Raw genomic sequence first — 27,296 nt, 5'->3', positions numbered from 1 at the left:
TTTCAAGGCACCGAGGACTTGAGAAACTAATAGACTTCCATGGCAAAGCTGTTTCAGGGCTGTGGTGAAAAGCTAGTGATATACTGTAGTATGCTCAAAGTTACTTTTTTAGACTAGACAACACAGTGTTTCGGACACAATCTCAGCAGAATTCCCCATCTCTCCTATCATGAAAGTCAGTCTGCTGCCACGTTGCTCTGCACTAGAGCTTCCAAAGGAGCTGGAAAATGGTCTGCCTTCTTTAATCCTTTAGCTATCTGGTACCCCAGGACGACTTTGTATGCTTAAAAACCAAGAGATGATCATTCCTAGTACAGACACAGACCTGTGAGTACTTCAGAGGGAAAATGTGGGATTCCAGGCCCAGAGAGATTGAAACTGAATAATCTGACCTTTCCTTTTCTAGTTGCTAACCCTGGGCAAGTAATTCAACCTCTTGGAGTCTTCCTACAGTTCACAGAAATAATAAATGTGAACAAGTAGAAACGGGGCCAACACAAAGTTTGAGGGAATAAAAGTGAAGTGTGGGTTATGGCCCAGAATATTCAGGGTAGTGAAATTTCTTTGAAAGATATTTGTTTTTTGTCCTCTTGTAGAAGTCTCCAGGAAACCAAAAACACACTATAAAACAGATTCCCATACACCCATCCAAAGAGATCTCTGCATTCCCCAATGTTCTCAAGACAACTGCTGTGAGCCGAGGAGACCAACTATCACACACAGGAAATAAAGCCCTCAGTTAGAGGAAGGAACCACATGAGAGGGTTGACATCACCTACAGAAGTGAGAGAGTTGGCTCTGTTTCCCACCAGCTGGGAAGCTGTTACATTTATTGTTATGCTCGTGGATGGGGGTAAAATTTTTATTTAAGAAAAAAGAAAATAAACGTTATTCTGTTCAAAAAAGCTGTTCACTCAGTTTAGCAAAGCATCTCATGGACCCAGCTGAAAACCCAGTCAGGAACTGGCTCATCTAGTATGAGAGAAGCTGTCGCTGCTTTGGGTTTTCTGCAAAGCTTGTATTTTATCACCACGTTGCTACAGGTGCCTTTTACTCTGATTCCAATATGCTTATTAATGCCAAAACCTAAAAGGAAAAAAGTTCCATTCCATTTCATGATTCCATTAACTTCAGACACTTAAGGCCACCTGTGAGGCCAATACACAGGACTAAGTCTGGAAGAACTCTTTTGAGTACGGGAACACTTATGGACCGGTCTGGCTAAGAAACCATCATTAACACAGCCTTGGTTAATTCTGTTCCCTTTGCTTTCTAAGATCCACCACGATTCTGGAACACTTCCTTCCCTCTGTTCCTAGGCCTGGAGTACCCAGGAATAAAAATTAAGTTTGTGTCAGACAGGCGTTGGTGGTGCATGCCTTGAATCCCAGCACTTGGGAACAGAGGCAGGTGGATCTCTGAGTTTGAGACCAGCCTGGTCTACAAGAGCTAGTTCTGGGACAGCCTCTAAAGCCACAGAAAAACCCGTCTCAAACAAAAAAAAAAAAAACAAAAAAAGTTTGTGTCAGCACTGCAAACCCACAAGCAATTATGAAGATTTCAGTTCTCTCTACTGTATATAGTAGGACTTGGTCTGCAAGCTTTGGGATGCCTAAGATTTGAATCTGAAAAGGAGTCTTGGAGCCAAGTGCTCTTCCTTGGAAGAATGCCAATGTTCTGTGACTTCTAACCTTCCTCAGATGGAGTGCTCAGCACATTCTAACCTGCAAAGAGCCTTAAAAGGTTCAAACCAACAGAGATCCAATTAGCAAGCACAGACATGTGGGGAAGGCTTGATGTGCATCTTCACTCTGATCTCACCAGTGCATAGACTCAAGTCAGGGCGCTACCTGGAGTTCCAGGGAATGCTCTGCATCTCAGCCATCCTAGAGCATAATTTACTTCTAGGAAATTCCTAGTCTAAGAGATGCCTATAAAATGAAATCATCTGGGCTGGGAAGATGGCTCCATGGCAAAAGCACTTGCCGTGCAAACATAAGGACCTGAGCTTGAGTGCTCAGCACCCACAGAGGTCTGGACATGGTAACTGGCATAGGTAATCCCAGTGCTTCAACGGGAGATGAGAGGTGGAGACCAGAGAATCCTGGTAACTCACAGGTCTGATAACCTAGTGTACATATGTAGCAGCAAGCAACAGAAAAGAAGGGTCAGCACCCAAGGTGGCCCTCGGACCTACACACACACACACACACACACACACACACGCATGCACACACCCTACAAAATAAAAATAAAATTGAGTCACTTGTGAAGAGCCTGGAGATTTTTGAAAACTCTTACAAGAGGAAGGAAGATCACTGTTGCGTCCAGTCCTACCACTGTACTTAAATGGTTTGGAAGATGGGTTCTATATTAAATGAATTTCCAATCTATCAGAGTTTGGTATGTTTGCTTTTTCAAAACACCATCTCCATTTCTGTGACAGCATGAATAGGACACCTACACTATTCAGTTGAAATTAAGTAGAGGCAAGATACCACTGTGAAACACCTACTAGGTGTTTTACAATGGGGAGGGCTGGAGACCACAGATGTGGCTCAGTTGACAGAATGTTGGTTTTGTACATGCAAGGCCCCGAGTTTGATCCCTAGCACCAATAGACTAAACACATCCAAGAACACAATATGTGTGGATAGAATTCCAGGATAGTCAGTCACACATGAATTACCCTCCTGCTCCAGGGAGTCTGCCACCGTTTATGGAAAGAGCATTCTTAGTCTATCTTTATTCTGACAGATGTTTCAATACCATCTTTCTCTAATACCTCTTTCTTTTTCTCTCTCTCTCTCTTTCTTTCTTCCTTTTAATTTTAGCTTTGTGAAGACACTCTGCTAGGTATCACAAACAATGAAGACAATGAGGCCATACAGAGGAAAAAAATTTACAGAAAAGGAAAAATGGATACATATTGACATGTGGTGGACATACTTTCTCTCAATAGAGTGCGTCATGTTCAGGGACTTTAAAGAAGATGGGAAAACCAGTCGGGTGGCATATATCTGGGATTGGAATCTGGGAAACTGTTAAGTAGTTCTGGTTTTCTTTAAGGCAGTACTTAATCAATTTAATGTTCCAATCAAATATATTAGCCATTGTTTCTTAACCTAATAACAGCTGACATGGGATGACCACATGTGTCAACATCCCATTTCACCCCTTAAGCTTGATTTCCTGGGGGACACTAGCTGATTTCCACTGTTAAGAGTCAACTTCAATGTGTTTTCTTAACAAGTCACATCTACAGAGTGCCTGGCTGTAGCAAGTCTTTCTCTGTATTGCCAGCTCCCAAATCATGACAGGGAGACTTCTTCTTAGTGATGAAAGCTTGGGCTTAGCTTAGCCTTGTTTCTAACTAGCTCTTAGAACTGAAGTTAACCCATCTGTATTCATCTGCATGCTGCCACGTGACTCATGACTTTTACCTCTCCTCTTGCATGCCCTGTTTCCTCTGTATCCAACCGGTGGCTCCTCGCCACCTCTTCCCCTTTCTTTTTCTCTGCCCGGAAGTCCCACCTATTTGTCCTGCCCAGCTATTGGCCTTTCAGCTTTTTATTACATCAACTACAGCAACAGGTCTTGACACAGTGTACAAATATTCCACAGCACCTAACATACTGAGGGAAGAGGTTATATATTTTAAGGAGTGAAATTAAGGAAACGAGACTACTGAGATGGTTCAGTAGGTAAAGGCAACAGCTACCAAGCCTAACAACCTCTCTCTCTCTCTCTCTCTCTCTCTCTCTCTCTCTCTCTCTCTCTGTGTGTGTGTGTGTGTGTGTGTGTGTCTGTCTCTCTCTCTCTCTCACACACACACACATGTAATAATTCTTTTAAAAATTAAGGAAACTGGAAATAAGTCAATGGGCCTAAAGTCTTGGAGGGACAATGCCAATGATCATGGTTGCACTTGTATTTTCAGGGAATTGTCGTGGGCAGAATTGTATTTTCCTTCAAATTCCTACACTTAAACTCTACCTCTCAGTGCCTCAGACTGTGATGGTTTTCAGTACAGGGTCTGTAAAAGGATAGTTGAAATAAAAGGAAATCATCAAATACGACTGACATCCTAAGGAGAGCAGCTTTAAACAGAACTGTGAGCACAGGGCTGACTGTGGTGTTATGAATGTGGCATGGAGGTCCCATGATGGGTGAGGGACAAATGCACCATGAGGCAGAATTTACATAGGAAGGAAGTTTTATTGGGGAAGGGAAGGGAGCGGGGGAGAGGAGACACACACACACACACACACACACACAGAGAGAGAGACAGAGACAGAGACAGAGACAGAGAGACAGAGAGAAAGAGACAGAGAGAAAAAGGAGACAGAGAGATAGACAGAGATCTGTCTGTTTCTTCAGAGAAATGGCGGGAAGAGAGAGCGGGAGTGGGCAGAGCTTGTCTCTTAAAGGGACCTTTGCATCTGCGTACAGAGCCAGGGTACTTCCTGCCATGCTGCATTCAGGGGTGGGCACTCTGCCAGGTCCCCCAAGGGGCAGGGACAGGTGTGCCTGGATTATGACACATGGGAGGCTACTATTTACAAGTCCAAGGTGGGACACCCTCATCACAAACCGATTCTATTGATACCTTGGGCCTTGGACTTCAAGAATTGTGAGAAAATGATTTTCTGTTGTTGAAGCCACTGAGGCAGCAGTAGTTTATTTCAAGGCAATCATACTAGACATACAGATACTTACTATCTGTAAGGTTATTTATTAACGTGTTGACGGTAGATCAAAAATGTCTCATAGCTTCCAACCCCACTTCTTCCTCAGTTCACTTAAAAGACAGGACAAGAGGGGCTTTTAAAAGGCTTCTTCTATGAACACTGTAAATGGTTTCATAAACTAAAACATCTTTGTTTGTGTAATGAGGTATACATGGATTCTGACATTTTGTGGTTGGATGTCTGAAGGGGATTCAGCTTTTAAAAGTATACAGTCCTAAATTCTTTCAAAAAATCTCATGTTTGATTTTACTTTTTTTTACATGTTTGCTTTAAAAAACTGGCAGTCAAATATTTTCCAAGGAACAGAACACTAGCCACGTACATATGTATACAATCCTTCCTTTAGAAGCCTCAGGAAAATGAAGCACAGCTCCATTGGGCCAACAGGAACATAGGGGCTGGGCTCAGTTAACTCGTTCTGGTTTATTCCAACTTTCCGTCCTCACCCAGCTCTTCCATAAACACTCTGGCAGGTCAGCACAAGTCAGCTTCACAGGGGCAGCAGACTGAAAAGCACAAAGTCCCCGAATAGAGGGAGACAGACACAGCAGTCCTAACCCGGGCAATATGGCTGCTCTCTGCACCGTCAACTATCTGCTGTTATCAGACCATGTCATGCCGAAAAGGGGGTCCCAAGCAGTGTTCCACTCCCCTACCCCTGAACAATTTAAACTACAGGAGCGGCCTTCTCCTGGGAAGCTGAAAAATCCTTTAGAAAAAAAAAAAGCTTTCAAGAGGCCTGATTAAGACTGAATGGAATTTCCTTCATGCTGGGCCATGCACTGTAAATAGGCACAACCCTGAAAGGAAAGGACCCCTGAAGTACAGAAAGAGGTGAAAATAAAAATGCCAAACATTGTCTGAAAAGGGGCGTATGAAAAGAGTTTTTAAATAGATGATTGCTTCCTCTCGGAGTTTTCAGAAAATGCTGCCCACACTTCTAACGGGGCAAAGGGCTCAGCCTCTTAGAAATGAGTTTTACTAAATGTCTTCCTTGCAATCCCTCCCACTCATTACTAAACGCGTGTTTTCACCCCGCACCCTGCTTTCTGGTGCGGTGCCCTTGGTAAGAAGTTGGTATGCAGTCAGCAGCCCAGGTGGAGCACCCAGGACTCTTCCTGAGCCAGTAACAACTTGTGCCTGCTGTTTCAGCAGGAGTTATGGCCACCTTACCTTTAAGTAGCATGGTTAGCTCAACTCCTCAACTCGGTTGCTGTAGGTAATAAATTACTTGACCACTTGCAATTTTTAACAAAATGTATAGAAGAACAAAAAGGGTTTTGGCAATAAGATTATTACCAGAATCCCAAAACTGTTCCTGCAAGTGAGAATGTGTTCATGAATAGATTAATGACCAGCTTCAATAGGACACTGGATAAAGAATAACAGTCTCTAAACTAGACATTGTCCCTTTTGCTTAACGTAAAGGGAGACACAGACACCGTCAAGGAAAAGGTTTTACTTGAATTCACTTTTCAGGTGTTCTTATCAAAATTTTATTTCCCAGAGATCAAGTCTCAATTTAAGCCTCCAAAGGCTTACTGAAATTTCACACTGATATTCCTTCCCAGAAGATTCTGATTTTTCTGATTTAAAATATGAAGTCTAGACACCAGTGTTTCTACTGAGCATGGTAGGGGATCTCATGCTGGGGAGAGTTTATGAAATGTCACCCCTCAGGGTATAACGCACCAACTATGCATCAGGACGGACCTGGCCTCTGAAAAGCCAATGGTATGGTACCCTAAAAATAAAAAAATAAATAAAGCAGCCCAAAGGGCAGGGAAATTACAATAAACCTACATAGAGCTTAAATGAAAATGTTTCTTAAAATGTCAGCACAGTAAACATATTTTTAAAATTAGTCTACTTATCCATAAGACTTCTAAGCTTTTATAAACTGTTTTTAAGGTCACTGCAATATGCTGGGTCAGAGTTGAGATTTCATGTGACAATCGTCGAAAAAGTCCTCTTGAAATAAGTTCAAGCAGTATCTACTAAGAAGAAAAATGAGTCTTTCTACATAAGGGGAAAATGATGATTGTGATCGATTGTAAACGAGGGTGGGTATTTGTGCTGACTGCAGCAAGTTTTTGTCTTGCTACCTCAAGTCCCAGCCAAGCCATCAATGGAGCATGAAGCCAAAGGAAAGGCATTTTCTAATACAAGAACTCCCCCCAAAATATAGGTCCCACGAGCCCTTCCTCAAGATGCTGCCTGTGCGCTCGGCCAAAATAAAGGAATAGATCCAGGAAGATGTAGGGGCGGTGACATGGGATCCAGCAATCAGAGAGAATCAGTCCAGGAAGGAAGGGGAAGGAACTCCAGGGCTTGGTGCCAAGAGATCTCAAAGCAGCAGCTGGGCATCAAGATTACATGAAATCCACTCAAAAAGCAGAAGGCAAAGACCTACTAAGAAATCTCTCCGGAGCAAACTGGAGGAAATCCCTATGTGTTTGGATATAGTGATAACTGGGGACTGGGCATGGAGATAGCAAATGAAAATGCCAGGAGGGAAACAAAAGCTATACAGGAGAGGAAAAACACCCAAAGCTCAGCTGCTACTGGGTTGGCTTTGGTTTTGTAAGTTATACGGACTCCTAGGCTAATCAAATGTATAAATAAGCTTGCTGGGAAGATGAGAAACTGGGAGGACAGACAAGAAAGCAACCTGAGGTGAAGGCAAGGAAGGGCAGGGGAGCCACATCGTCAGTTTCCACTATGGGAGGTCAGGAGATGTGTGGGGCCCAGTGACCAAGTTAAGTGGAAATGGAAGTGTGCTGTTTAGATGCTGGAGGTACCCACTGCAGAATGCGGGGAAGCCATCTGCATTTCTCAGCTGCTTCAGAAGTACCTTCCCAGCGCCTACTGTTCTACCCCACCAGAACAGCTACTTGTTTTCTCCTCGCAAAGCTTTTGTGTTAGGTATGTAGTGAAGACCTGCTGTGTAAGACAGACAATGTCCTGTAGCACCGGGAGCTCATGCTCTGGGAAAAGGAGATGTTGACCAAACAGATAACACTCAGACCAGCTGAGTGTTAGGTGCAATGAGGGAACCCACCATGGTGAATGGGTTGATTGTATGCACATGGGCTACTCTAGAAATGGACAGGCAGGGAACCGCTTTGAGAAGATTCTGGAAATCCAGGTGCTGAACTGTGGAGCCAGATGAACGTCTCCAGGCTATGGCTGCAAAACTCCACAGGGAGGACCAAACCAGACCTTGGCTGTAGAAAAGGTCGGAGCACCACAAGGGAGCCAAGGGGGCAAGGTCAAGGGAGAGGAGGTCAGACAAAAAGGGACAGAAATCATGTAGGATTGTGTGGAGCCTTGGGGGCTAGATGGAGGAGTCTGGATTTCATTCTAAGAACAACAGCGAGACAGGACAGTTTTGAGATGGGTAGTGACATGAAGTGCTGCTTTTGAAATTTATTTCAGCTGTTGCACAGCAAATGAATTGCAGAAGAAAGATCTACTGCAGTCATGCAGGCGATAGTAAGCTAGGGCTTGATGGGCAGCAGTAGAGACAGAGTGAAAGGGACTGTCTGGGGATGTGTTTCCCTAGACTCGACACTATGGCTGGTTGGGTGTATGGTTTAATGAAATGCAGAAAGTCCAGGGAAGCGCTGGAGCACAAAATCAAGTCTCCTGCTTAGGCATGCTACCTCCGTGATGTCCATGAAGTATCGAAGGAAGCTTGTCAAGTTGGAGATGCTTACTACTACATCTGGAGCAGGAAAAGCCACACATTGAGGCGGGTGACATCCTCTCCCCATGTCTCCAGCTACCCCCAGGATCAGGCATCCCAGCATCTCGTCCACCTGTCTGGATCATTTTAGCCTGCTGTTGGTCCTGCCTTCAGTTTGTCCCTGAGAAACCTACACGACAGGCAGCAGTCACAGATGCCCTGCCCCAAGCCAAGCAACACTGCAGCACTTTCTCTGATGGGACAAAAGATGTCTTCAGTGGTTCCCATTGCCTGTGTAGATGCTGCTCTCGCCCTGGACCTCATTTTTGTACCCAGTCCACTAAGCTGTCCTCTCTCCTGCACTGTCAGTCCTGAATAGCTTCATCAAGTCTCTTGCAAGGGAGGTCTGTGGCCCTTACAAACAACTGGTTCAGGAATGGCCAGCTAGATAAAGGGCCACTTTTTTCTCCCTTCTAATTCCCCTTATAAAACAAGACGGTTTATAGGGCTCTACCACCAAGCACATAACAGCACAGCTTTCCAGGATACTCTTTAGCAAAACAGCTCTTTAGTTCTTTCTCTGGCAACCCAAATTTCCTTAGGATTAAGGACAGCAGTGTTAGCCTTGCCAGGAGCATTACAGGGAAAAAATTATTCCACCCCTTGAAATGGAAATGAATGGAAAGGTAGTTTATAAGTATAAATGATAATGGGCAGTGCAAGTTTTTGGTAAATAATGCTGTTTGCATGTTCCCTTCTGGATCACAGTCTCATTTGTTTTTGTTCTTTTGCTTCAGATGGGGGATGGAAGAGGAATGGATGTGTTTATTTTCTTAAGACTATTTTTTACCTCAGTATCACTTTTACATCAGTTGAGTCTTTAGTAAATATTAGTCTTTTCCCCTTAAGAATAAAGGTCAGCCATTAACCTGTTAACACTGAAGGACTCTAAAGAAAGAAAGCATGTTGCATTTTTTTCCCTCTCCCTATTAGAATTAAAGAGGCTTGATCACAAAACCAACAGTGTAAGTTTATCTCCATTCTTACTGCATTAGGCAAGAATAAGTTAAAGCTGGACTTGTCTGTTGGTTATTATGGTTTCGGACTTCAGAAGATAAAATAAATTAAACTGTAAATATTTATGATGTCACCCAAGGCCAGATCCGATGAGCTATGGACCAATGTGGAGGAAGTGATGCCCAAATTCCTGACTATTTTTGATCTTTAAAAGTGACAAAGGAATGCCAGGCTTGGTGGCACACGCCTTTAATCACAGCACTCAGGAGGTAGAGGTAGGTAGATCTCTGTGAATTTGAGGCCAGCCTGGTCTACATAGTGAGTTACAGGACAGTCAGAGTTACATAGTGATGCCCTATCTTGAAATAAACTAAAAAACAAACAAAGAAAGAAGAAGGGAAGATATTAGTACTTTCTGAACTTCATTTCTCAATGTTAAATTTGCAAGGGAAAAAAGTGATAGCAAACAAGAACTGAGCTTCTGCTGTGGAATACTTATAAATGCATGGCTGTAATTGGCATCACAAAGAGCTGAGCGGCCAATAGTGAGGAAGAAGTTAGGTGGAACTTCCAGGGACAGAGAGGACTCTGGTAAGAAGGGAGGAGATATGAGAGGAGACAGGAGATGCAAGATGAAGAGAGGTAACACCATGTGATAGAACGTAGACTAATATAAATGGGTTACGTTAAAGTGCTAGTTATGAACAAACCTAAGCTACAGGCTGAGCTTCCACAATTAATAAGTAGTCACTGTGTTGTTATTTGTGAGCTGGCAGACAAAAGAAAAATGTGCCTCCAAGCTTCAAGCTGGGAGTCCATGCATATGGAGAAAAGCTCATACAGTCTCTGAGTCAATTTATACCTCTATTTCCCGTGACATTCCTTGTGATCGGCAGATATGGAACCCTTGGCTTTGGCCATGTCTAAGTGAGAAAAGGCCATGGTGGTCCTAACACCACCAGGAAGTATCCAATTACTTGGATAACTACTTTTCATATTTTGATACTTATCACGATGATCAACATTTAGAAAGTACTTTTAGACTCTTTTAAAAATGTCTCTGTGTGCTGTTACACACAATTTTGCATGCACACTTGCACACATCCCTATTCATGGTATAGGCATGGGTGTGGTGTGTCACAGCACAAATGTAAAGGCCAGAGGACAGCCATGTTTGTGGAATATTCCTTTATACCATGTGACTATGTATCGCTATGATTGGTTTAATGAAGAAGCTGACTGGCCAATGACTAAACAGGATAAAGTTAGGAGGGATAGCCAAACTGGGAATGATGGGAAGAAGGGTGGGGTCAGGAATTGCAAGCAGATGCAGAGAGAAGCTAGATGAGCATGTCACAATGAGAAAAGCTACCAAGTCACATGGCAAAGCATAGAAAAGAAATATGGGCTAATTTAAATGTAAGAGTTGGCTAGTAACAAGCCTGAGCTATCAGCTGAGCACTTATACTTCACATTAAAACTCTGTGTCAGTTATTTGGGAACCGGCAGGCAGGAAAGAAATGTCCACCACACACATTCACATCGTGGGTCTGCTTCTTACATTGGTTCTGGGGATCAAACTCGGGTTCTCATACGTGGGTGGTATGCACTTTTACCCACTTAGCCATCTCTCCAGGCTGTAAATGGCTTTTCTGCAACATAACTAGACGTCAGTCAGTCCCATAAATCTCTTAGCATTTGGTTCCCAGACTACTTCAAATGTGGAGTTTTGATAGATGATTCTAGTGAGCAATTTATTTCTTTGCAAAATTCTTTTACAAGTATAACTGCTAGGTCGGAGCATAGGCACCTTGCAAGGTTTTAAATATATATTCTTGACAGCATGTACTAGCTTAAATTACCCAAGACAATCCTCTCCTGGTAATTATTTATTTTAACCTTGGCTCCATCCATTAGGTGATCAATGGCTCCCCTCCCCCCTCTTTTGTTCTTTCACTTATTGCTTAAACTTTCATATGGAAATCGATGTCTTATATGTCTTCTTGTAAGTATTATGGACCAGTTACTTAACTTCTGTGCTTCAGTTTTCCTCACCAATAAAAATGAGATACAGACTAGTTAGTTGTCCCATATATGAATGTTGTGAGCTACTTCCAATGGGCTTTGGGCCCACACTGAGACTGTAAATTCAATTATTGGGTCCATTTTTTTATGCCTGTTCAGTTGAACATGGTGGTGCACACCTTTAATTCTAGCACTAGGGAGACAGGGGCAGGTGGATCTCTGTGAGCTTGAGGCCAGCCTCATCTAGAAAGTGAGGTCCAGGAGAGTTGGGGCTCACAGAGAAATCCTGTCTCAAAACCACCAAACCAAAACAAAAGGCCTGTGTCCTTCCCTTGATTTTCTTACTGTCACGATTTCTATACACGATACAAATATTTATTTTAATTCTATGATTTTCCCCTTTCAGTTGGTTGATAATAAAACTTATTTGCATTTTTGTTGTTGTTCAGAGAGGGCAACGGCCTTACAGACACTTAAAAATTTCACAGGATCACATCTTTCCATCATAAACCAGAGTAAATCACAAAGACCAAATAGCAAAGGAAAACTTCTGTTAGGAGGCACGAATTCATAAAGGAAGAAAGGAATTCATCAATTGGACTCTTCGAAACATAAAGCAGTTCTATGAAAAATACTATAAACAAACTTCAGGTTCAAAACAGCCATTGACAGATGCTTACAAACAAATTAAATGAGCATGCAATACCAGTCAATTACCTGCACACTCCAATTTGTAGGAAACCATAAAAATGACATAGGTCATTCAGAAACGAGGAATTTAAAATGCTCAACTTTATTATCAAAGCGAGAAGCGATTCCCCACCCCCTGATGCACAGATATTTACAAATTGTCAGAATATTGTGGCGAGGCTCAGTTGTATAGCGTCACCACTGCACATGGACACCTACACAAAGACTAAGTGGGTACTGAGTTCCTACTGCTGTTCCAGCTTGCAGGCTGTCCCTCTCAGAAGGAATGGCTTCTATTTCTTACTAAGAATACGAGGGAAAGTTTCACTGGTTTGGCAGTACAGTGAGAGTGGTCAGAAAAATAATTCTCACAGTGAGTGGCTACAGTGATGTAGGCGTCTTCGATAAGAACAGTCTGACAAAGGTTGTCAAAATAAAACACATACAAAATCGTTGAGCAAGAGATTCTCCTGGGGGGATTTTACTAGTACCTATGTTAATACTACTCAGGTAAGTATGTTCAACATTGTCCATAATGGTACATGTATGCAAAAGAACCAACCAAAAACACTATGGTTCAGAGGTTAAGAGCACAGGCTGCTCTTCCAGAGGTCCTGAGTTCAATTCCCAATAACCACATGGTGGTTCACAACCATCTGTAGTAAGATCTGGTACCCTCTTCTGTGGTGCAAGCATATAAGCAGGCAGATCACTGTATATATAATAAAGAAATAAATCTAAAAGCAAGAACTCCCCAAAATACATGAAAGTATGACCATAATATAAAAATGCAGGGTTCTTTTAAAGGGGAATTTTATATATTTTGTATTAAAATATCACTTGTTTGCAAGATTAAATGGTCATACTTTCAAGTCATAGTGAACGAAAAACTGAAAGGAGATAGCAGTAAGTACAATAAGTCTTGTTTGTTTTGATAAAGATACATTAAAAAACCCACTGTGGAATGAAAATAGTGTTCGTGCTGGGATATAATTAGAAAGCAGGACTAGGTGGGGGGCCTAGAAGGAACTTCAACTCATTCTTACACTAAATCATCATGTCATATTGACTTTTGACCATGTGCACATTATTTTCACTAAAGAAACAAATTCCTTTGTGTGTGTGTGTGTGTGTGTGTGTATGTGTGTGTGTGTGTGTGTGTGTATGTGTGTGTGTGTGTGTGTGTGTGTGTGTGTTTCTTTCTTCTAATTTCTGGTTTCTAAAGAATGTATAAAATAGGAACCTCAACCAAACCTGGAAACTTAAAAACACAGGTAGACAGAGCTTTTACCACTGTCTAGCACGACCATGCACACTTTATTCACTTGTTTTTTTGTCTCCTAAAGTTGGAATGAAGCATCCCCTGACCTTGCTACCTAATAAGCTGGGACAGAGTTACTAAGAACCGGTCTATGGTACAATGTGGATGGGGTGAGGCTGAAAGAAAAAAGATGAGAAGAGATGATTACGAGATTAAGACACCACCCTTCACACAATGGAGCCAGAATAACATAATTCTTGAAGTTAAAAAGAAAAGAATAAAAAAACAATACATATCTTTCATTCATATAATCATTGGCTTCAGGTTGTCAAACTCTTCATTGAGAATAGTGTTTGTTGATTCATTTATATGCCCAACAAACACTTCCTGTGTTCATTGTACCATGCTCTGTTCTGGGCATGAGGCCACAGAGTATAGGAACCACTTTAATTGAAGCATGCACAGTTCACCTCTGCTTAGAAACAAGGAGTCAAACCCTCAATAAAGCACTATCAAACCTAAGGTAGTACCACACACACACACACACACACACACACACACACACACACACACACACACACCACACAGTGTCCTACACTCAAATGAATATATTCCAGGAAGGCAAGGTTAGTCAATATTCCAATACCAATTTCATGCCACTTGTTGCATTGTTGTATTAATAAAATAAAGAACAAAATTTATGCAAACATCATAGGAGAGAAAGAAGAAGCCATTGACAAAACCCAACATTTTTATGATGAAGATACTCATAAACTAGGAATAATGAAGTACTTTTTGATTGTATACATAGTAAATCAGTAAATCATTCTTTTAAAAAGGCACCCACCCATGAAGAGTCTGTAACATCTCACTTATACGTGAAAGGTTCAAGTTACCACTCCCTTCCCCAGCCAGACTCAGTGACAGTACAAAAATGTGTTCTTCCTTTACTCCTGCTTGACACTGGACTAGAGATTCTCTATTCAAAGGGAAAGAAAAGTATCATTCAAAACCAGAAAGAAAGAAGTAAAATGACTCTCTTCACATACGACCTTGTATCTAGATCTCATATATAGTATGAGCTTAAATATAGAAAAGTATCGAGAACTGGTTAAAAACAATTAGGAAAAGTTTGTTCAACAAGGCACATGATATATACAAAGAAAAAGTTTTATATTTCTAAATACTAGCAATTCTTTAAATGAATTATAATAGCATCGGAAACAAAAAATAGGATAAATTTAACAACGGAAGAAATAACTGTGGACTAAAAACTACAGAACTGTGGGAAGAGGGGCAGGAGAAGCAACTCATTCAATAACATACTTGTTCCATAAGCACAAAGACTGGAGTTCAATCCTCAGAAGCCCCATAAGAAATGCCAGGTGTGGCAGGACCCTATCACCAAGGAAGCAGAGAGACAAGTGGGTTTCTAGAGCTCACCAGCTCACCAGCCTAGCCTACTTGGCAATCACCAGGCTAGTTTCAAAAGAAAAAAAAAAGGTTGACAGACTTCCTAAAGAGCTGAGGTTGTACTCTAACCTTCACATAAGCATGTGTGCACACATGTGCGCGTGTGCGCGCGCGCGCGCGCGTACACACAAACACACACACACATCTACATATAAAGAGTAGAAGGAAAATTTAAACTAAATAAATGAAAAGACATTGTTTTCATAGACTAGATCATTATCCATCTTAACATGGCAATATAATTGAGCCTGAGTCACAGTTTCAACATAAAGTCTATCAAAATTTGTGCTTTTATATAAAAACTGACAGGCTGACTGTAAAATTTATATGCCAAGTAAGACAAGAGAGATGGAGTAGACAAAAGAATCTTGAATAGGAATCAAATAAGATAATTCATACTTCTCAGCTTCAAAACTTTACTACAAAATTACAGCAAGACGGTATAATACTGACATAAAAACAGACATTTGGATAGAAAGGAGTACAGAAATAAATCCTTAGTATACAGTCAATTGATTTTCTACTATAGTGCCAAGACATACCATTAACTGACTCTTTCGTACACCCCACCCCCACCTCCTCACCCCCCTTCGGAATTTGGGATAGAATTCGGGGCCTCAAGCACTCTGGGCATGCTGAGTGAGTGTTTGATCAGTGAGCTATATCCACAGCCACAACAGTTCAGTGGAGAAGGGATCACCTAGCATGCAGGGACAACTGGGTATCCAGAAGCCAGAGAACGAAGCTGAAATCCCTCACTGTACCACGCATAAAAATTAACTCAGGATGTCACTGACCTAAGGATAAGAGTGAAAACTAAAGAACCCCTAGGAGAAAACAAAGCCATAAAAGTTCTTGGTTTTCATTGGGCAATGTTTTTTTTAAGACATGACACCATAAACCAAGAACAAAAGAAAAATTAACAAGGACATCATCACAACTTTTAAAATGTGAGATTCAAATTATACCATTCACTTGAAGAAGCAGGCCAGAAGGTGGAGGAAAATATTTGCAAATCATATGTACCTTTAGAAAGTAGAGGAAAGCAAATCAATATCCACAAGGATGGCTAACGCAAAATGGACAATAACAAGTGTCAGGCAAGGATGCGAAGGAATTGGCATTTCATCCATCGCTAGAGGGAAGGTATGCAAGAAGCTGCTCTGGTAAACTGCAGCCCCTTAAAAGGGTAAACCTATCAGATGATCCAGGAATTCTGTAAATAAAAGCATACCTTCACCAACTTCTACACAACGTTCATGCAGTATTATTCATACAGCTGAGTAGAAATACCCACGGTGAAAGGCTAGCCTGGTTATTTGGCAATAAAAAGAAATGAAATACTGACACATCTACAACTCTGTTGACTCTTAAAAACATTATGCCCACTTGAAGGAGCCAGTCATAAAAAATACATGCATTATGACTCAATTCACATGAGACATTTCAAATAAACAAATCTATAGAGATAGAAAATAGATTCATGTTTATTAGCAGGGAAGGGAGTGAGTGACTGGGCACTGATGGTTACAACAACCAAATATACTAAAAACAATAAACTATACATTTTCAATGGGAAAATGCTATGGCTTGAGAATTATATGTCCATAAAACTATTTTTATAGTTCCCTATCCTCAGAAATAGCTATTAATAGTCCTCTAGATCCCCCCAAACTAGACATAGCCCAGAGCTAAAAGTCTCAGGGGAGCCTGAAGTCAAAAAAGAGGGAGGGACAAAATGATTTCTGGTGACAATGTAGATTCTTACAAAACCTGGTGCCAGAGATCTCCCCCTTCCCCCAGAGCCTAACCCCCTATGCATTTATGGTAAGAGTCTCTCTTAAAGCACTGTGATCTCTGTTGACCACTACAAAACTTACACCACTGAGGGCTAAGGTCAAACCTCACCTGAAAAGTCAGTGACAGAGTTGAGAAGGAGCAGAGACCACAGGGCTTGCTGTTCTCAGGCTCACAGAGCAGACAAAATCAGCTCGTGTCTAGTTACTGTTGTTGTTTTGTTTTCTGTCAGAGACAATTGGGAGACGGAGTACCACTAACAGAGGTCTTCAGTGGATACCACAAGAAAACGATTTTGCTTTCACACCACAACCACTGCCATTCCCTGACAAGTCACAACCAAAAAGAAAAAAAGAAGTTCCATTCATGAAGAATGGCTTAGTCATTTCAGTTACACCAAGTTGTGTGAATCTGAACCAAGAACCCGCAATTTCAATATGTTTGTAAGAGAGTTCCGTAAAATACCTCTCATGACCAAGCATCACTTTTTTATTTAAACAGACTGTCTGCTCTCGCCCTACTATTGCTCACAACATAGGTGTTATGGCACTCAGAACTTTTTCCTTTTTTTCCCCCTTATCCTAGAAAGGAGGTAGAATGGCCACATTCTAGAACTTTGCTTGCTTCTTACACTTCACTGAAGTACTATTCCATGCTGTATGTAAAGACAAATTTTACTTCTCCATAGTTCACTCTACTAGTATTTTGTGGCAAAAGAACAAATACCAGGACATTACTTCCTGAATACTAGCTGCACTGAAATAATGATTTAATTCTGTCTTTGCCAGCAAAGAAGCAAACAAACACATTCTTGCTTTAATTGAAAACTATCACACTACTTTAAAAGAGACAAAAGAAAACCAGTTTTAGCTGTGCCAAATAATCTTATAATGAAGACGCTAATCAACATGCCCTATCACCCGCCCCACAGACACACACACATCACTCAGAAGCCATAAACAAGCAGTCGTTTGATGCCCAGAGCAATGCGGCCCTCTCATTATTAATAAGGGAAAGCATAAGCGTCCTTGCATCCTCTTTCTCTCCCTTGAAGAGGGGTCATGCTTTGGGGGCATTAACCTAAGCCTCAGCAATGCTTATGATGTTCCAAGGAACGAAGCTGTACCACCTGCACAAACCCGGGGCAAGGGGGTGAGACTGGAACTCTGTCTACTCAAACATCCTGGAATACCTTATAACCTTCCTCTGTGCCCTGTCATTTCCTTTCCATGAGATCCTGTTGATGTCTGTAAGAGTCCACCAGACCACTCAATGGTCTCTGTGAGGTCATGGTTTAGAAACCATCGATGAAAAATAGCGAAAGAATACTTTGTAGGTTTATCTCACTATCCAACCACATGATGTGTCACCAAACAATTGTTTATTCCTATGCACGGAGACAGTGCCGACCTGATTACTACCGTCCTTCCTTCTTATTTTTTTTTTAAGAAAACAGCTAAAAGAAACATGGTACTGTAACTCAGAAAGTTGCACGCATTTCCATAAAACTCACTTTACCCCTCAAGACAGAGGCTTCTCTAAACGCTATGGTTTATGTGTGTAACATAAACAAAACAAGTATCATCTGAACCAACTACACATTTTGGGGGCAGTTATTAAATATTCAGTGTCCTGCCAGGAGAGGGGAAAGCAAGCCGCACTTCTGTTCCGAATAACAAACCATAAATCAGTTGACAAGCTTGATAGAATTCCGTTCTAGCCTGTTCGAAAGCCAAGCCTAAGGAAAGGGGGGAGCCCGCGGGAATGTTTCTCCTGCTCTCGAAGTTTCGCCTCTGCAAAAACAGACTCGTGCGCACGCAAATGGCGCTTCTCGGAACTTTCTGGCTCCCGAGTCATCTGGAGACCAACCAAAGCCCGGGGCACGCGCGCGGAGCTGGGGCCTGCGCCTGGAACCGGGCTCTGAAGGCGCCGGCCTGGCCCGGGACTCACCGCTGCCGGGCTGCGGGGACAGCGCGGACACCGAGGTCTGGCCCATGGCGGGTGACCGCCCCGCTGCGCCTCCGCCTCACCGGGCCGCTTCGCTCCTGCGCGCCCCCGTCCGCTCGCCGCCGGCCTCCCGCGCGCTCATCGCGGCCCGCGCCCGCCTGTCCCGCACCTTCTGCCCGCGCGCGCGGGTCGCCCAGCCCTGGCAGTGGCCGATCCAGCCCAGCGGATGCCTGTCATTCCTCTATGCAGATTAGCTGGGGTCAGGGGTCACCGGGAGAAAAGAGGGGGGCGAGGGCGACAGGGAGCAAAGGAGAAGGGAGAACAGAGCATGGGGATGCGGGTGTGGAGTGGGGTGGGGTGTTGGTCCAGCTGCACCCCGGGGCTAGGTGCCCGCACCCCCTGGGTTAGGAGGGCAGGAGGGCTATCAAAATACTCCCTTTGTCAGGGTTCAATGTCAAATGATCCTCTAGGTCTGAGAAAAAAAAAAAAAAAAACACCAAAAAACAAACAAACATTAAAGTACTTAGTCACTGGTACTTAATTTAGGAAAATTTGTTTCTTTAAAGTTAGTTCCTTCCTTATATTGTTTGCAGCATTGCAGACCTATTAGATAGGCCATTGCGTAGTGTTTTCCTCTCGTTAACAATTATCTTCCCTTCAACAAATGCAATAAAAACAAAACAAAACAAAATTAATGGCTTTAGGTTTGACAACACATGTCCACAGTGACCTAAGCGTGAAGTCAACTGAGCATATATGCACTTGACTCTACTACCTGAAACTCTAGCTGACTCATTTCCCCTCTGTCTCCAAAGAATCACTATAAAATGTTTAAAACACTCAAAAGACATAACCATAGCAACAATAGTAAGTTATTTGACAAACTATCATGCTCCAAAGTTGAATTAGCACCGCGTAATATTCTATTAAGTCTCAAGTTCGTAAAAACTAGAGCACAGACATAAGCTTTGCTATTAACAGCTGGTAGCAAGCTGAGTGATCTAGATTTAGTATACTTACATAAGTCTACATGTGTGTGCATGAATGTATGTGTACTATAAACACGGTACATCCAACAGAAGGGTGGTTACACAAACATATTCTGTTATGAACTGTACACTATGTTTGTCCATACCTTTCTGAATATATACATTTCACTAAAATGTATATTATATTCATGTTATAGTTTATCCTAAACAACTCTGAAGTATAAAAACAATTGTTCAATGTAGACCTTATAAGATAACCATCTGTTTTAATATTTTAATCATAAAAATCATATTTCCTTAATGTGTACATTATCTAGCTTGGTAGGATCTTGATTTGTTTGTTTGTTTGTTTGTATTTTTGTTTTTTTTTAAAGACACTTGCTTAACATCACAGTTAAGTAAGTGCCCCTCTCCTTTGAGGGGAAGTTCTTTTCCTTAAAAAGTTGTTAAGAAACTATGACTAATTTAGGGGTGTTTGGAATTCAACCTTGGGGTTGTTTGCATGCTAGGCAGGCTCTCTGCTTCCTGAGGTATGCACCAATTCAAGAAATCCTAATTTTTAAAATGAAACTGAAAGACTTAGGCAAAATGTGAGTTCTAATTAGGACAGTAATATCAACACTAGCTCGCCTTATGGAATCACACGTGTTTTGAGAGCACATCCTATCTGGGAGCTTGGCAGTGAAAGTGAACTAGGATTTTGCTGGGTCTTCCCAGTCTGTGCTTTATATAGTCATAAGAAGCAAACAGGCAAAATGTCTATGGAAGTAAAGGGGAGATATCTTACTATTGTGCTACTGGCAGAGCTTCACTGAGAAAGGAAGTCATTGTTCAGGGGAAACACAGTAAATCCTGCCCATTGAAAGTTTATAATAGAAGCTTTTAAAGATGGTGAACGTTAAGCTCTGGTACAATGGTTTTTCTATCACTATTTCTTCTCTTTGAGAGACAATAGTGAGTTTTTTTTTTCCTTCTACAAGGTCTTATTTCAAGCATTATGGAGGAAGGAGTGCTCTATGGTTCTAGTTTTCTTTAAGAATTTGTGAAGACAAACATGGTATGTACTCACTCATATATGGATTTTAGACATGGATCAGGGGAGTGCCAGCCTACAATCCCACAGCCAGAGAGGCTGGAAAACAGGGAGGGCCCTAAGAGAGACATGAATGGTACCCCAGAGAAGGGGAATGGGACAGGATCTCTTGAGCAGATTGGGAGCATGGAGGGGGGAGGGGAGAAGGAGTTGGAAAAAAGGAAGGGGGAGAAGAGGAGGGGAGAGGAGGACATGAGGGGAGCAAGAAGGTTGAGTCAGGGGAAGAACAGAGGAGAACAGGATGAGAGATTCCATAATAGAGGGAGTCACTACAGGTTTGAGGAAAGATCTGGCACTAATGTGATTTCCAGAGCTTTACAAGGATGACACCAACTGACAAACTAAGAAATGGTGGAGAGGATACCTTAAAAGCCCTTCCCCAATACTGAGATTGAAGAATTTGTTTAATACATTCACATTTACCTGTTCAAAACTTTTTCCTAATTCCATGGTTGATATACTTCTTGGCCTCATCTGGAATTGTAATAACCAGTGATCAAGTTACACATGTTTCCCTTAAATTTTTCTTGCCCTGTTACATTACCCTGGAAGTATATCAACCAACCTACAGGAATTGTGCTCCAAAGTTCCTTCACAAGGATGGGACATCCTGCCTCCAGGATTTCTGTGGGACCTTTTTATTGTAGCTGAGAACTTAGAACTTACACCAGTGCACACAGACAAAGTCCACAGCAACTCCCAACTGTCCTTTTGAGGTCAAAAACACAAAGACTAGGAAGTGAAATAAGGACACACAACAAGAACATTTTCAGAATGGACATGGTGACCCACACTCGCAGTCCCAGCATTTGAAAGTCTAAGGCAGGGGGATTGCCGTGAATTCCAGGCCTGTCTGTGCTACACAGTAAGCTCCAGACCAGCTTGAGATGCAAGTAAGACACCGTGTCAAGAACAAAAGTATTTTAAGCTAAGTGTCTTCCCGATGCGTTGCTCATGCCGTATTGAACTTAGGCAAACGGTTTTGAGAGTTGCTCTCATGGGTTGAGAGTGGACTCTAGGAACGTATAATGTCATCTGAAAAGCAGGAATGTCTCTATAGAACACTCTTTCTAGGGAATTTGCAAAAATGCTAGAGAAGATGAGCAACCTGCCCACCGGAGGAAGCCACCTGCTTACACTTTCTCAGCATTGGTCCCTTTGACCCAAAACTTTGTTCTAAACTGATCATTTATTCAATGATATCCAGGTAGATACGTAACATTGGATTTTGGGCGATAGTGTGGAAGGAGGGAGGGACACAAGATCCATTTATGAACCTGCAAAACTGATGTCACCTGCTTCACAAAAGTCCCTGCGATGGAACAAGTTGACTCTGAACCAGAAGGTGCTACCTTCAGCACACCGTTCTCTCTCATACCGCATGCTGCCATTAAATCATCCCATGACTGGATTAGAGGAGCTGTTTATATTAAACCTTCCTAAAAATAGAAGAATAGCATTCACTGATTTTTTCCACTGCACAGCCTAGTTTCAATCCTTGAAAGAACTGTGATTTATTCATTTACTTCCAGGAAGAAATGAAATTGAGGGGATTTACTCAAAATTTCCCTTGGGAGACAGTGTGCTTTTAGGGGCAAGAGCTTGTACTTAGGAGGTTTTCAAACACTTTGCCCCATCACTCAGGTTTCCCTGACTTGTCTGCTATGGACGTTATTAAACTCAGCCATCTGGGGTATCCAAAGTGACAACTGTACTTGTCATGGACAGAAGGCACTATGGCAAATTAAAGCAGATGTCAACCTAACCTTTACCAACCTAGACTATGAAAAAGCCCTTTCCTAGGAGGTCAGGGTTCAAATTGCAGAAATACAATTTAGTGATGGGAGGAGAATTTTGATTATAGAGAGGGAAAAACTTAGATGCCACGAGTCCTAATCCAGGGTCTATGTCTTGCTGGGATCCATCAGATCTGTTAGTAGCCACTGTGTAACTATAAAACTTGGAGGTAGGTATTCATGGTGGAGAGAAGAGTTAAATGGACTCCCCACCCTGAAATTAAATGGGTGACAAGAACCACAGTGGCCCGGAAAACAACCATGAAAATGGCCATATGCAAGTTTACATACACCCTTATTTTGAACTTGACTGAAAATTTAACAAATTAGTGGCATTTCGTTGGCTAACAGGAATTGTAGCTATAGCAAATGCATTCCTAAGGTGAAGGGAGAAAATTTAAACTTAGCTACTTTCTAAGGAGAATTTTTTTTTACTTTTAATTATGTTTTCAAGATGCAATGCTCATTTAGAAGAAGCAAGGGAACCTGAATGATTGTCCAAAAGGATCATTTTAGATCATTATTTTCTATGTTGCCACTATGTCGAGCTTTGCTAAAAAATAGAGGATTGCCTTTTCTCCTTTCATCTGTAAGAGCCACTAGAACAAACCTTTTTATTTTTAAATGGTAAGAATGCTTTAACACAGATATTCTAATAATATGATAAGGGTATTTGCAACTCACAAACTAAAATCTAATAAGCAAACATTTTCAGGCTTTCAAATGAGTTTATTTTATTTGACTACATTCCAGTTTTATTTGTTTGTTTGTTTTAACGACTTTCTATTTCTTTCAGAACTTGGCTACATTCCACAAGAGGCAACCTCCTTGGGAAGTGGTGACCACTAGAGGCAAACAGAAGGCTTTCTAGATTTTTATACTTTGGGTTGAAGTTATGCAAATATAACCGGAGTATTGCATTTTAAAATGTTACTCTGTAGAGTTTCATGCAGCCGACTGGTAAACCATTATCTTTAACTTTAGAATTCTGAGAGAACACTAGTGTTAGCATGACAAACAATACCTCCAGACAAAAAGAGAATCCAGGCTAAGACTCACAAGTTTGGACTTTCTAGTTATATTAAGCATTGGAGGGAGGGGAAAGGAGGGGGGAGAAGTGGTCACATTCCACAAATGCTGGGCAGAGCAGGAAATCAACCTGTAAGGCGAGTTTTTCTCTCCTATTGTTCTCAGACTTTTATATGACTTATTTCCGGAGTCTCCTCCCTCCTTCTGCTCTCTCAAGCTAACAGGATTAACAAAATACCTTGCCTCAGCCCCTCCCTGAGTTAGTCTCAGCAGTGGGCATGGAGAGCCTTCATGTGTTTACTTAAGGATGGAGCCAACTATTGGAAGATTTACCCAGAAAAATAAAGAACTCAAGGGGTGGGTTGGAATTTCTTTTTCCAAAGACTCTCCCTCCACCCAAGGAAGAAAAACACCTTATATGTAAAAACAAGTGCCAATCCATAACATCTGAAACTCCAACTGCTATGAAATTAAAAAATCTTTAATTCACTAGCCAAAATCTATGAAAAAAGCAGTCTTGAAATGTCCTCAATAATAATTTCTTGGACTAGAGAAAATAAAAGTTTGATGTCAAGTCCAATTATAACAACTACTGTATTCATTCCCAGATCCGAGCAAGGTGTTTCGGACAATGAGCACTTAATACATGTAGGATAAACCCTTATGTTATATGCTTAATCCCAGCAACTTCAAATATGGACAAAACCTCATCTGTATGTGAATATATGTGTACTAGTTAGGGTTTCTATTTCAGACTGTGTCAGGTTGACGTAAAACTAGCCAGCAAAACTTGCATAGTTTGTTAATAATATGCTGGAGACAGCAAGTCCACCATTGACTGTATCTCTGTCCTTCTATAGACCTCTAGATTGGATAGTCATTTCTTCAGTGAACTACTAAAGCTTGAGTACCTCCCATGAATAGGGCCTTTAATTCATGCTTTTGAAGATGAGTGGGATAGAGACTCTCCTCTGGTGTCAATCCCACATGAACACTGTATTGGAGAAGGGGATGTAGCATCCTACCGTAACACTAACTACTTTGATAGATGGAAGTTTCTCCAGCTGTCAAGGACACAAAGCAGGGAAAACTCTGAGCCTAGTTTCTCAGTCAACCTAGTTCCCACATAGATTTGGTGGTTCATTTCAAAGATGCCTCCCCCAAGATTGTAAAGTGCTTCTTAAATGACAGGAAAATTAAATCTGATAGCATGGTCCCTACCCCACACTGCACTTGTCCCATCCCTAGCATCAGATACCTACTGGCCTGGTATCAATCTGTGACAGTTAGCCTTATTGTCAATGAGGATTGTCAACTGGACTAGAAGAAGGAGCACCTAGAGGTGTGTAGTGTACACTCCTGGGTGTTTCCGTGAAGGCTCCTCTAAACAATAGTAACAGAGAGGGGACTGCTCACTCTGATTATGGACATTATTCCACTGGCTGAGGCCAGTGTAGGGTAAAAAGAGAAAAGGAGAAAGACAGATCCACAGGTGCATACATGCTAATGCTCTCTCCCTCCCTCCCCCTCCCTCCCTCCCTCCCTCCCCCCTCTCTGTGTCTCCTTTCCTCTACCCCCTCTCCCTATTGGTTCTGAGATATGAGCTGGTTTTGTCCCATCAGACCCACCCTGTGATAAGGGACTGAAATCTTCCTCCCTTTCATCATTTTCCTCAGGTGCTTGATCATGGTGACCATAAAGTCAGCATACCATACTTATAGATTTGTTTTTTGAAATTTCAAGCAAATGGAATTATATATATACATTTGTGTGTATATGCAGGTTTTTACTATTGACTTCTTTCATTTAATTTTTTTAAAAGTCCACACTGTCCTATATATTTATATTTCCTTTTGTTCTTAGTATCTTTCATTATATAGCTATATCAGTTTGTTTATTCATTCTTAAGTTAGTGATCATTTGGTTTGAAACTGCATATCACTAGGAAAATACATTAGATAATATTATATTATACTATATTATGTTATATTCAATTGCTTCATCATGTGTATGTACATGTATATATATATATATATATATACACACACACATGTATTTATCCAAAGTTCTTAGAACAGACACTAAAGGAGATACTATATATTATGTATACACACACACACACACACACTCATCATAGAGTTTATGTTCTAAGCAAAAGACAGAAAATGAGCAATGGACATTATTAAGATGAAAAAAGTGCTCAGAGCAGAGAAGGGATTGAGAGAGCGGGGGTCACAGCACCCCCCCATAAGATGATGTTTATGTAAAAACATGAAGGAGGGAATACAGTTAGCCAAGTGGTAATCTGGGGGGGAAGAGCGCTCCAAGGATTAAAAACAACGACAATTAATATAATGCTAATACAGGAGTATAGTAAGCATATCTTAGGAGCCTAAACTAAAGAGACCAGTGAGTTCAAACAGAGTGATACCCAAGGAGAAAGGAATTATCTGCCATGTAGGGCCTTGCATTTGATCAGGCAGATTGTGGTTCATGGTGACAACCATAGAAGCAATGGCATGACTGGACATATTTTATGCTCCTGGTGGCCTCTGGTGACATCAGGCGCATTCGGGATAACATGGCTGTAGATATTAAGGTGGCTTCCAAATAGAAGATGGAGGAGACAAGAGAGACTCCAAAAATATCCCATGCTGAAAATGGTTGTGACTGAGAACAAATTGGGGCAGTGGGAATCTTGAGATGCTCCTGGACTCTGATACATTTTGAAGGTAGAGTCAGATTTCCTTATGGATTAAGCGAGGAGGAGCATAAAGGATTTCAATGCTCCCCCCCCCCATCAGTTGGAAGGATCAAGCTGTCATTCTAATTAAAACTAGGATAGGAAGTGAGTGGTGTGGTTTGGAAGTGGAAACTGAGAACATTAATTTCAAGATGTTTATCCAAGTGAAAGGAATGGTGTACAACCAACAGGAAAAAGAAAATCGGTTTATATCTACACATACTTTACTTAAACTGAATGTGAAGAAAAAAGGAAAAAAATTAAATAGTAGGTAGAAAACACAGTTTCCACTTTAATGAATCATCATGAATTTAGAAGTCAGTAGGAGCATATCTATTATTAGTACCATGAAGAAATAACTTAGAATCCTATGTCCAAATAAACAGTCAGTCACCAAACAAGGGCTTCTTGAACTTTATCCACTTGTGACCCTGTGACCCTCTAGAAATATTTACATGACCTCAGATGTAGAGATATATGAAATAGGTAATAAAAAATACAAAGAACTTTATTTTAAAACAATTATTTTATACACAAATAGTTTTAGCATTTATTAATTTCAATTTAAATTAAAGACAAAGAAAATTTGCACAGGAATGATAGGTATACACTTGCCTATTTTTATACAATGAATTAAATCTTAGATGAATATGATATTACAGGACACAGTATATCTACCATGGTTTTCAGAGTTGATCAGTATTTTGATTTTATAATTCTAAAAGCTTAGATTAATACTTTGCATAAATACATAGTATAAAATGGCAGAGTTTAGGGTTTGTTCAGAATTTGTTGGAAATTCTGCCCTAACCTCAAACCAAAATTCATTGAATATTTTTTAAGTGAAACTCAATTCTATAACTCAAACAGTAATTTTTAAAACATAACATTCCAAGACAACACAATCCAGAGATACAATAATTTGATACTCCCAAAGTGAAAAATGAAGGCAAGAAAATATTAAAAATCATTGTTTAATCTAATTTACTATGAATTC

The 27,296-nt window shown here is 41.2% G+C and overlaps 1 protein-coding gene across 7 annotated transcripts in view; it reads right to left on the bottom strand.

Annotated features, from left to right (window-relative positions):
* Phactr2 (phosphatase and actin regulator 2) overlaps positions 1–27,296 on the bottom strand; it is a 258,046-nt gene that overhangs the window by 102,200 nt on the left and 128,550 nt on the right. The window contains exon 1 of one of the 7 annotated variants that reach the window (XM_040758224.1): positions 18,653–18,769. The exons of the other annotated variants lie outside the window; for them this stretch is intronic. Within the exon in view, the coding sequence (XP_040614158.1) occupies positions 18,653–18,698 (46 nt within the window). The 5' untranslated portion in view covers positions 18,699–18,769. Of the gene's footprint in view, positions 1–18,652; positions 18,770–27,296 lie in introns of those variants that run through there. 7 annotated transcript variants of the gene reach the window in all.

Source organism: Mesocricetus auratus, unplaced genomic scaffold, assembly GCF_017639785.1.
Source record: "Mesocricetus auratus isolate SY011 unplaced genomic scaffold, BCM_Maur_2.0 Super-Scaffold_100018, whole genome shotgun sequence".
NCBI classification, from domain to species: domain Eukaryota; kingdom Metazoa; phylum Chordata; class Mammalia; order Rodentia; family Cricetidae; genus Mesocricetus; species Mesocricetus auratus.
This window is presented reverse-complemented; position numbering and strand designations above follow the sequence as displayed.